This window comes from Aulonocara sp. 'chitande type north' Nkhata Bay, linkage group LG20 (genome assembly GCF_057382095.1).
Source record: "Aulonocara sp. 'chitande type north' Nkhata Bay isolate Kocher_YH1m ecotype deep benthic linkage group LG20, A_spYH_male_GT1.1, whole genome shotgun sequence".
Classification (NCBI taxonomy): Eukaryota; Metazoa; Chordata; class Actinopteri; order Cichliformes; family Cichlidae; genus Aulonocara; species Aulonocara sp. 'chitande type north' Nkhata Bay.
In genome coordinates, this window is record NC_141363.1 from 18,118,675 (window position 1) to 18,130,711 (window position 12,037).

Below are 12,037 nucleotides of genomic sequence, written 5' to 3' on the forward strand. Positions count from 1 at the left end.
TGATTAATTTACAAGTTGTTTTATTGGCCTAAATGTGATCTGTTCCGCATTCAGGGGGCTTTTATTTTGAAAGATCTCAAACGGAAGTTATGAGGTAGAAATTATTTCGTATGTCAAAACACATCATGTGCGGATGCTTGCGTTTAATTATGTTTTTATTTTCCTGCAGACGGGATTGCACAGAGTGTTGCATAAAGCATATTTCTTTCTTACGCACTTAAAATATATATATATATATATATATATAACCGGAAGTCCAACTATTTTTCTTCCGGGTATTACTAGCGGCAACTAAGAAGACAAGTTGATTAAGATATGTAACTAACAAGCAGATCTTATGTTTGTTTTTCAAAAAGTAGGAATAAATATATCACGTAGAATTTGCACTTTGGATGGGTAAGTTAAAAGTTTACAATGAAACTCACAGCCTTCAATTATCATCTTCTTGACTCTTGTAGACAGTCTGTGCTTTTTTTCTATTGTTGGTTACCCCTGCTTGTACTCCACTAGACATGCAGGGACCATCTGCTTACTCGACCGCATCTCTGCGCGTTGCTGGAAGGAGAGACTCTGGTGGGGATATAGCGGCTGACCCGAGCCTTGACACGAAACACTTTCGCGTTTGTCGTTTCATCATGGAGACAGGTAATCCAGGGGTGGTCTGTGTGTGAGTGTGAGAGAGGGTTCGAAGAGCAAGTTTTCAGGGCTATAAAGTAAACTTATCAAGTCTTACCTGCTAGGAATGACAAGTAAAGTCTTTGATTTAAAAAAAAAAGTATAATGAATTCAGATTAATGTATCAGCTGATTTACGTCATCAGTTGTATCAAAAGTTTTTAAAAAAAGTGAGTTGTTGTTCATTTTTATTAATTGGTTTCATGTGTTTGAGATCGCTGTTCTGTTGGAACACTCAGTTATTATCAAAGTTTTAGCTAGCCAGCTAGCCCTTAAGGTGTGCTGAAGTTGAAGAGTTTGGAGGTAGTCCTCCTTCTTCATAATGCTGCCTATTTTGTGCAATGTACCAGTACAACTCGTACCACCACAAACGGCCCCAGAGCATGATACTTCCACCACCATGCTTGGCAAGATGGTACAATGTTCTTAGGTTTGAAAGCTCCACCTTTACTCCTCAAAACGATCTCTTGTTATTTTGTCCAAAAAGCTAAATGCCTAAAGTCAAATGCCTAAAGAGGCAACCATGTGAGCAGCATTAAATTTCAGCTGAGCTTGAAAGTTTCATTGTTGGCTTGAGCCTAGTTGGTTCCTGGGTTATTTGCGAACATCGTAACCAATTTTGTCTCATTTGGGTTTTCCTCCAGACTTGGCGAAGTGGTGACATCTGAATAACGTGTACTTATGCACAATTGTCTGAACTGATTATACTGAAAGCACAGTTATTCATAAATGTCTCCAAGAGACATTCCCAACTTGTGTAAATGTACACTTCTGCGTCACACGTTGTAGTACTTTCCCTTTGTTCTGAATACATTCCAGTTATTGCTGTCAAAGAAATCCTTTTTATGCTGGTCAAGATTAACTACAAGTTATAGTCAATCATGATCACTAATGAGAAGTTAATAACCCTGTGTCAAGTTAAAAGACACACACTTTAAACATTTAAGTGAGTCCATCATGGTGGACCCTAGTAAATATCTTAACGTCTTCAGTTCTGCCACTTGAAGCTCCGCATCCCATCTTTCTTTCAGCCCCACCATCTCCAAACCTTACATCATAGCAGGTCTCACTAGCTTCTTGTAAATTTTACTCTTGCTCTTGTCTCAAATCCCCCCCCCCCCATTCCCCTTGACACCTCCCCTCTTACCCACTTCATTGTGCTTAAGAGTGTTTTGAACATTAGAAACCCATGTTTAAATGCCTGAATTCAGCAATGCATGGTAAACATGTTCACAAAAAATGCTTTTGGTCTCTATAGTTAATCACTCCCCTCATTACAACTGTACAGAGGTGCTCATCTTGATTCTATTTTAAAAATTTATTGTTATATCTGTATTATATTATATCTAATAAAGACTATGGTTTGCTAAGAATATACAGCACACCAAAAAACCATAATAATTTTTGTTTTCCTATTTTCTGTTTGAGCTCAGCGCTGCATCTTCCGGTCTAAATATAGCCAGTTCTGTCTCAAATAAACAACGAGGCAGCGGGCAAAGTGCTAACACTGTCTACGTTCATCTTTTGTATTTTGTCTAAGCCTGGAAAAAAAGAGGTTTCGTTATAGGACAATACTTTGTCTATGTACTTACTCAGTGAAAACATAGATTTTGACTAACCTTTGCTGCCCTACGATCTAGATCTAGATGGTTAAAGTATGCATTATTGTTTTTTGTTTTTTTTGTTTGTTTTTATTTATATCATGTTTTTTTTTTCTACCAAGTGGAAATGGGCATCTATAAAATTAGATAGATGGTGCCAGAAATTTAGAAAGACTAATCAGCCTTTTTCCTGAAATGGTCCTCACTTTCTGACACATGTGATCACACCCGTGATTAAGCAGCTCCCATTGACATTTAGTTTTTGACATAAGGCAAGTGATTGCTTATTTTGGTGTAATGATAAATTCCATCCATCCATCCATCTTCATCCGCTTATCCGAGGTCGGGTCGCGGGGGTAGCAGCCTAAGCAAAGAGGTCCAGACCTCCCTCTCCCCAGCCACCTCCTCCAGCTTGTCCGGGGGAATACCAAGGCGTTCCCAGGCCAGCCGAGAGATATAATCTCTCCAGCGTGTCCTGGGTCTGCCCCGGGGCCTCCTCCCGGTGGGACATGCCTGGAACACCTCGCCCAGGAGGCGCCCAGGGGGCATCCTTGCCAGATGCCCGAACCACCTCAGCTGGCTCCTTTCGATGTGGAGCAGCAGCTGCTCTACTCTAAGCCCCTCCCGGATGGCCGAACTTCTCACCCTATCTCTAAGGGAGAGGCCAGCCACCCTTCGGAGGAAGCTCATTTCCGCCGCTTGTATCCGCGATCTCGTTCTTTCGGTCACTACCCACAGCTCGTGGCCATAGGTGAGGGTAGGGACGTAGATCGACCGGTAAATTGAGAGCTTCGCTTTTACACTCAGCTCCCTCTTCACCACGACTGACCGGTGCAGCGTCCGCATTACTGCAGCCGCAGCCCCAATCCGTCTGTCGATCTCCAGCTCCCTTCTCCCATCACTCGCGAACAAGACCCCGAGATACTTGAACTCCTCCACTTGGGGCAGGAACTCATCCCCGACCCGGACACACATTTTATGCTCGTCTTTATTTTCTTTCAAATACATTGCTCCAGTGGTAGATGTTCATATCACCATAGTATCAAAGAATGAGCCAAAATAATTTTGCTCTACACTCTGTCTGATGACAGTGAGAGATATCGGAGTTCCCTATAATAGTCATCTCCCATTGCTCTGAAGCTTAAAGGGGGAAGACAGTCTGTTTCACACAGCGTATGAATGCTGTGCTGAGACCCAGTAAAATCTAAATAAGGACTATTTGAAATTTTAAATCATATAGAGCTTCTTTACGAGAATTCAAGAAAAAAAATATTGAGTTGGAAATGAGCAGGTTCTCTTTAAGAAAGTCAAGGTTTAAGGTTTTTGAAACATGTGTCCAGTATTATGTATTCTTTCCTGGTTTTTGATTTGTTGATTTAATGGGATTTCAAACAAATAGTAATGTGAACTGAAACTGCATTTCAGGATTACAGCGGGTGAAAATAGGTGTGAATCAGTCAGCTAAAGATGATAAAACATTAGTGTGCCCTTAAAGACCTACATCTTACCCCCTCCTCTGTTATTCAGGAGTGAAACTCTGCATGCGCTCGGTGCCCGTGGCTACAGCATGTGTGCTCTATCATCGTTTCTTTGAGAGGGTCAGTATCCATGCGTATGAACCCTACCTAGTGGCCATGAGCTGTGTGTACCTGGCTGGTAAAGTGGAGGAGCAGCACATCAGGACCCGTGATATCATCAATGTAAGCCACAGGTAATAATTTAAAAGATGGAGTGTATAATCGACATTTTAACCTCACTGCTGAGAGAAAAACAATTTCTTGCTAACTGAGCCTCTTAGATATTTGACTTTGCTTGAGAACAAAAAGGTTGTGTTTTGTCTTTCTGAACTCTTTTTGTTATGAGAGGGACATTAAAAAGCCCCAAACATTTAATAAATCATTTTTAATGAGTAGTCTGCTTTTCTTGAATAAATGGTTTGGTCTGAAAAACATCACAAGAGTAAAAACAAAATAGCCTTGACCAGGAAGGCTTGTAAAGCCCAAGGTAATATTTTTAGATAAGACTCTGTCCCATCAACAAGTGCAAAACCAGAATATACTCAGTCTCCAGTCATAAACATACATTTAAATAAGACATAAAACAAAGTGCAAAAGTATGTTAATTTTCTGGGATCTGCACTTGGTACCCTGATTTTCTTAAAGTATGACTTTGGGCAGGCTCTAACCCACTCATGTGTGAGAAAATGCATGGAGAAAACACATTAACTTAAGAGTAGACATATTAAAAAGTGAAAAAAAAAAACATCAACATGAATAATAATAAAAAGTATTTCTGTTAAAAATTAAGCCAAGTTAAAAGTTGCCAGTCCCACTCCTCCACATAGTGGCTTGTTCTGAAGCTTTTGATTGTTTCAATATTTGCATTCACTGAAATTTTCCCTGTGCCTTAAAAAAACCTGAACTCCACTCTGCACATGGAACATATGTATTATGTAGTTTGGCACTAATTTTTCTGAGGAAATATCATCTACACATACAGCACATATTGCTCTTAAACTGAAGTAGACAAGCATGCTATAAATGGACATCCTTTTTAAAAAAAAAAAAAAGCACAACCCTTCCAGGCTCTTGTCCCAGTGCTTTAAAAACATGTGGGCGGGCACCAGTTTAGCTCAGCTGGATGAGCAGGCAACTGTGAATCCTGTTTTATTTTACATTTCACATCACACTTTTATGGAAGTGGATACATTAAATAACAAATTCTTTACCAGGCAGTTTAACCATTCAGTTTTTGGAGCTGTCACCTTAAATGCTCTCCTCCACCCTTTCAGGTATTTCAACAGTGGCAGTACTCCTTTAGAATGTGACAAGGAGTTCTGGGACCTGAGGGACAGCGTGGTGCAGTGTGAGCTCCTCATCCTCCGACAGCTCAACTTCCAAGTCTCCTTCGAACACCCTCACAAGGTAGTTGTGAGCGCACGTGCACGGATCCCTGTTCCCTCCTTATTTGGTGCTAAACCTCCTTTTTGGTCTGTGTTACTGCCTGATTTTCTGATGCAAATGTGCTTGTGTTTATGATCTCTGTGATCTCTGGGACAAATAAGTGTTTTCTGTTGGCTTGAATGCTTTTAGTTTTACTTACATGACCCTTGCATTTAATAAAATAGTAAGTGTAGTAGTGCCTGATCTCTGAAGTTTAAATTTGTCTGCTGTCTTTCATCTTCAGTATTTGCTCCACTACCTGCTGTCTGTCAAGTCACTTGTGAACCGCCATGCTTGGTCTCGAACTCCTGTAGCTGAAACTTCCTGGGCGCTGCTTAGAGACTGTTACCATGGAGCCATGGTCATCTGCCACAGACCCCAACACATCGCCATAGCAATGCTGTACCTGGCTCTAAACAGCTATGGAGTGGAACTGCCTGCTGGGGAGAGAGAGTGGTGGCAGGTATGTGCTGAAAAGTGTTCCTATTCTCTCTGAAGAGAGAGGGCTAATCCAAAGTGCGTGTGTCCGTGCTCAAGTGAGAGAAAGAATCTGTGCACTGTAGGTGGATTTATTACTTCAAGACATCATCTTATAGGAAGTTAGAGGCTAGCAGGTGTTAGCTGATAAACCCAGAAGATGAAAGTTATTTCCTCCTTCATTTAGCTCTGAAATCAACACAGGAAATTCTGATGATGATGAACTGACATCTCTACTTTTCCATTAAGCTCCAGTTTAAACAGAACAGAAACCCTCCTTCACTTTCCTTCTGTTTTTCCCTCATTTTGAGATGATGATGTCGGATCAGAGTAGCTGCTCACATCGCACTTTCAATTTAGTGAGGGTAGAGGCGCAGGCATTTACACTGTGTATCACGAGTGTCAGTTTTATGCCTGGATGCCAACATGAAACTACAGGGAGGCAGATTAAATCTAATATAAATTTAATAATAGAGAAAATGAATTAAAAATTAGAAAACAAGCTAACAAATTACATCCAATGACAAGCTCAGCATTACGTCCAAGGTCACAGTTCGTCAAAACAACACAAGTTGGTATACCAGTTGCAGTGTCAGATTTTGAAAAAGGTTTTAGTCCCATTTGGTTGGTGCGATTTATCAACTGATGTGTCACCAATGAAAGCAACTGAAATGGCAGATATGTGACGGCAAATGTCAAAGAGTAAGAGATGGAAGCAAGTGGGATATCAGTCAAAGTGTTCCAGTGAAAGCAACTGAAATCTCAGGGAAGAATGTAAACTGTAAATGTGATTAAAGTTTCAGTTAACTTCTAAGCACTAAAGATACTTAAAGTATTTTAGTGTGCAAACCTCTGGTACTCATTTGTGTGTAGGAAGTGACAGCCGTTAAGTGTCCAGTGTCAACATGTTAGCAGCAACAAGAAACATTTAACTCGATGAATAAGGATGAGTAGCTGAAGTATGGCAATGAAAGCAAGTGAAATATCATGGCTGAAAATACTTGAAGTGACAGTCTGTATGTTTACAGTGACCATAGTTATAGATATCAGTTCAATTCCATTTTATTCGCATAATGCCAGATCACAACAACAGCTGTACTCTAAGGTAAAGACCCTACAATAATACAGAGAAAAGTGGAAAGGAAAAACTCCCTTTTAAGAGGAAGAAACCTCCAGTAGAACCAGGCTTAGAGAGAGGCAGCATCTGCCATGTGTCTTTAGTTAAAGCCTACTCTTCACTCTTGATGTGTTATTTGAAAGCAGCTGACTGATGAGCTCATATGCAGCCAGTAATGGTAACTGTGTGAAACCACCAACTGGTAAATGGTAAGTGGACAGGGTTCTTATAGAGCTCTTTTCTAATCGACCTGAGCACTCAAAGTGCTTTACACAACTTGCCACATTCACCCATCCACACAAGCACTTTTATCTATGCTTTTTCTATGTAAGTGCTTTATATCTAACATTCACACACATTCAGACTCTGATGGATACATCAGAGAGTAACTTAGGGGTTAGTATCTTGCCCAAGGATATTTGGCATGCAGACTGGAGCAGCCAGGGATCAAACCGCTAACCTTCCGATTAGCAAATGACCTTCTCTGCCTCCTGAGCTTCAGCCACCCCGACACTGCATTTAAAATGTCAGTTAAAGCATCTGTGTTCAGTTAATTGAAGCGTTAGTTTATGTGCTGAAGTTGATAGCAGTCGAAAAGTAAATAGATCTTTTATAGAGCTGCTGTAGCTTCAAAAATTAAGGAATAATCTGCAGTACCAAAGTGGTGTTTACTGCCTCATCCAGGTGGTCAGGGTTGTATGCTGATGTTGCGCCACAGCACTCTTTCACATCCAGAACAGTTTGAGCTTGACTGGAGAAGAAAACCTCACATCAGCCACTTTTTTTTTTTTACATTGAAACCACAAGCCCCAGACAAAGTTACATGATGTCCTACTCCTCTATATCAGAGATCATTTTCTTCTTTTATTGAGTGGTATGGAATGCCTGAGAACATTTCCAAATTCTGAATTAATACGCCACAATTCACAGTTCATTTATTAAATGTATTTTTGTCTATATTCTATAAGTTTTTAACTTGAAAAATTAAAACCTTTTGAACTTTTGTGATTTATAATGACACAAATGGATAAATACTTATGTATAGCACATTCATAAATGTCTAAACTTCTGACTAAACTCTACTTTATATGTTTATAAGAAACTCGTGGATCGATCACAGTTCTTACAGCATGCTACACAAGTTAAAGATGGAAAAGCCTTCCTGGGCCTGTCAGCCAGCAGATTTCATTGTCTGACTGGCCCAGGTTGCATTTCCAGACATGTGAGAGGTTTGGCCGTTTTATAACATGCGGTCAGGATTCGCTGCCTGCATTCTTGGTAAGTGTTTACCAAGAAGCACAAAACCTTTGCATGTTGAGTTGTTTTTTTTTTTGTTTTTTTAAACTAAATGATAAACAACAACAATAATAATATCCAACTTTATTATTCAAACAACTTGTTAATATCTGGATATTTTCTTGAATTTTCACTTTCCATACATTTCACTCTAGCATAGTTATGCAGACACCAGAAGAACAAGAATACAAGTACCTTTTGTTTAAAAATTAATGACTTCACTATAATTTTCATAGTTTTCAAAGGCTCAGTTTGCTGAATGAAACCCTTGGTTTGAAACTCCTGTTGTATATTGGTCCACATGAGAGAGACTTGTTTACCTGTGGATAACTTTTTGTTCAGCATGTCCTCATTTCCTCAAGTGTCTGCAGGAGACAATAGCCATGTCAATGAAAAATCCAGCTGGTTGACACAAATTGGAATTATTCTTTGAAGGAGCCTGCAGGATGTGGAACGTGAGCTCCTGGCTTTAAGTGTGTGAGCTGCATTTAGATTTGTCTATAACAGCACTGTAAGGTGGAGAAACAGTATGTTTGACACTAACTTTGATAAAACTAAAATCATGGAGTGCCTATGCAAGATCTGTACTGTTTGTGCCACTGTGCACTTAAACCGAAGTAACATTAACCTGTCCAGATTAGATTTTTTTTTTTTCTAAGTTGCAGTATTCAAATGGAAATGGGGCAAACCCAGTTTTTTTCTGTCTTTCTGCTTTGGTCCTCAAGGCAAGAGGACAAAAAAAATATGTTTTTTAAAAATGGTGTGTCGACCTTTTGATGTCTGCTGTTTATTGAGGTGTGTGTGTGTGTGTGTGTGTGTGTGTGTGTGTGTGTGTGTGTGTGTGTGTGTGTGTAGGTGCTGTGTGACGACGTGATGAAAGCAGATATCGACGCTGTGATCGCAGACCTTCTTCAGCTCTATGATATGGAGGCCAAGTGTATCTGATGTATCTGAACAACACACCTACAAGACCATCACGTCTCTGTTTTGCCACTTGACTGTGCAGTACAAAGCTGAATGTGTGTTATGGTGCACATTGTAGTGTAAAACTGTACTTATATAGTGCTCTGCTACAACTGAGCACTCAAAGTGCTTGTGTTCAGGTGTGTCTAAGGTAGAAGAGCACTTTGTGTCTTTGCCCCAGTTATTCTGTGAGTTAACAAAAACATGCCTGCACTACTGATTTCTTCCAGTGTGGGGAGACATTTCTTTCATTTCTGATCTGTTATTTGTCGGCCTTGCACTGCATAATACATCCTGAGCGCTTCAAAAACATGCTGACTCTCAGTACCACCGATCTCTTCATATTCCACACATCACACATTTTTACTACAAATGCTAGATGGTGACTACTCTTAGATCTTTCTGGACTAGGGTAGTACAGCACAGTTTTTTTGTTTGTTTGTTTTTTCTTTGAGATTATAGGCTTGATTAGTACCTTGCAGAATAAACCTGCATATTTTCAAGGACAATGGATGCTACATACTGGATACCATAAATATCTTGTATTTTTACGATGCATAGTATTCACATACAAATGCATTGGTTGGATGAAGTATTATAGAGGAATATCTGTAATTTCCATTAATCCATTCATTTTTATTAACTACTTGTTCAGTTCAGGGTCACAGGAGGCCTGGAGCCTATCCCAGCCACGATCGTGGCTAAACAACTTGCAAGTCTGTTTCAGGGCTAGCAAATTTTTACATATTCATGCATTTTCTCCATGTATAATAATGTTTACATATTATGATTAGAAACTATTTGTAATTTAAAGGGGGCTCATTCTGATAATAATACAAATATTTGGGACTCGTTTCCCCTATATTCTGTCAGAAATACATTGTGTTACAATGGCTTTCCACCAGGAAAGATGTTAAACCAGCAAGTGGAGTCGGGTATAGTGCTATAGAGCAACTAAAATGCTTATTGCAAAATGCACAGACATGAGCAAGCTGAGTAAGTGCAGCTCTGTAGACGGGGAGACGAGGGAGTATATTTCCCACTTCCAGCATGGCGAGAAAGTAACATGTCTATATACCAGGGGAGAGCTGACCTCATTCACTTACAGTATGATTATAAGACTGAGCCTACCTTAAGTTCATGGATGTCAAATGAATAGATAAAACAGTGTTAAGAGATTTTTAAATGGTTCTTTATTCCCAAGTTTTACTTATATTTTTTTCAAGCTCATTTATAGGAAATACTTTGAATGGAAAAGACGATGTTGAACTTTTAAAGTTTAATCATTTAAAGTTAACATTGTGTCACCCAAAAATGAAAATATGGTGTTGGAAATGAAAATAAGATCTTTTTAAGGAAACTATAAAAAGGAACTAAATTTGTAACCAATTTGTTTGGGACTGAGACAATAAAGGGAAATGCTGAGAAACAGACTAAGAAATTCTTGTGTTGTTTTTTGACAAAATAAACAAAAGGAAGATAATGATGTTACAGTGATGTCCATAACAGGTATATTATTCCCTTCTTAGTGCTTTTTGTGGTTACATAGCATGTTTCATTTAGTAAGATTCACATTAGCCACAACAATGCAGCTGCTATTTTCCCTGGAACATCACTACATTTTGCAGAGTCTGATGCGTTTTGTGACAAAACAACATAACATACAAAATAACATTTCAGCATAATCTAATATGGCATACATTGACAATAATTAAATTCATTTGATTAACTTCTACAATGATGAGAAACCTGGCAGAAGTATATTTTTTTTAAATCATGTTCCACTTATTTCTTGTAAGGGCATATGAAATTCCTTTAGTCAAATAATAATACTACTACTGAACTGGAAATGAGCAGAATAGGTCCAATTTAAGAGCGGCTTTTTGTTTGTTTGTTTGTTTGTTTGTTTGTTTTGTTTTTTTTAATTATCAAGAGTGAGTATGCAGAAGTTAATGGCAAACCTATTACTCATTTTAGGGTTAAGGACTGAAAAATCTCCATCAATACTAAATATAACCATCTCGACTCACAACTGAAATGCTTTGTTTTATCTAAGACTGCTGGGAAGTACTGGAAAAAAATTAAAGCAATTTTTGCTCTCTGTAAATCCCTACTGGATTTTAGTGATGTCTTGATTCTTTAGAAGGTTTGATCATGAAGCAGGGATTAAATTTCATTCTGTTTGGTATATAAATAAGTCCTCAACAAGTCTTAAATGTAATTTCTTACATTTCAAAAATGCTTGATTCACTGCATTGTGTCACCTAATGTGACTTGAACAGGTGTTCAGTTGTTTTTATGGCAACAAATACCAGTAAACAAAGTTAATAATAAATAAAAGAAAATATGTCAACACTGTTTGTGAAGTCACTTTTCTTTGGTCCTCAGTCCTCATATTCTTGTCTTTCCTTCACCAACCAACTTTTTTTAGGCACACTGCTTTTCCCTCTCTGAGGCTGGTTCTGCTGTACCTATCTTCCTGTTAAAATGTAGTTTTACTTATCACCAAGTGCTTGTTCAAAATGCATCACCTAATGATTGGACTTCTCGCTGTTAGTATTCGGATGCATTTCAATACTGCAACAAATGACTGCAAGTTGTTATTTAGCAAACTCATATAAAGTTAACCATTAGCGTCAGGTGGCTAATAATTTTTCGCGCTGGTAGTTTGGGGGTTTTGTGTAATATTTTGTTTCAGTAAGCAGAGTAAAAATAATCAAAGTATCCAAAATAAAACTACAATGTTTGGGAAAGCTATGTCAAAAATTCCCTGCTCTGTTTAACAGGACTTGGAAAATATTTAACTACCAATAAATCTTCATAGAGGGCTACAAATTCTGTAATCCTCATCTGTACATCTTTAATACCTTTAACTCAAATCAATGGCTAGACAGTTGAAACTTGAATTCAACTTAGTGTTTCAACAGTGATTCCAAACACACACCAAAACTGGTTTTGGACTGGATA

At 38.7% G+C, this 12,037-nt stretch overlaps 1 protein-coding gene across 2 annotated transcripts; it reads left to right on the forward strand.

The window, feature by feature from the left end:
- Positions 1–256: 256 nt before the first annotated feature.
- On the forward strand, positions 257–11,359 carry ccnq (cyclin Q). Of its 2 annotated transcripts, none has more exons than XM_086278135.1 (6): positions 257–396; positions 511–645; positions 3,803–3,986; positions 5,067–5,202; positions 5,462–5,680; positions 8,963–11,359. In XM_086278135.1, the coding sequence occupies exons 1-6, from the start codon at positions 393–395 to the stop codon at positions 9,050–9,052; spliced, it is 768 nt and encodes a 255-aa protein (XP_086134261.1). In that variant the 5' UTR covers positions 257–392; the 3' UTR covers positions 9,053–11,359. The 2 variants fall into 2 exon arrangements, with proteins under 2 accessions (XP_086134261.1, XP_086134262.1); XM_086278136.1 differs by having other exon boundaries at positions 5,067–5,199; positions 8,963–11,356.
- Positions 11,360–12,037: the final 678 nt, after the last annotated feature.

What these genes read in the sequence shown, in the direction of transcription:
- ccnq (XM_086278135.1), top strand. An exon ending in TCGTTTCATCATGGAGACAG is followed by an intron (nt 646 to 3,802) that starts GTAATCCAGGGG and finishes TCTGTTATTCAG; the next exon opens with GAGTGAAACTCTGCATGCGC. An exon ending in GGGAGAGAGAGTGGTGGCAG is followed by an intron (nt 5,681 to 8,962) that starts GTATGTGCTGAA and finishes GTGTGTGTGTAG; the next exon opens with GTGCTGTGTGACGACGTGAT.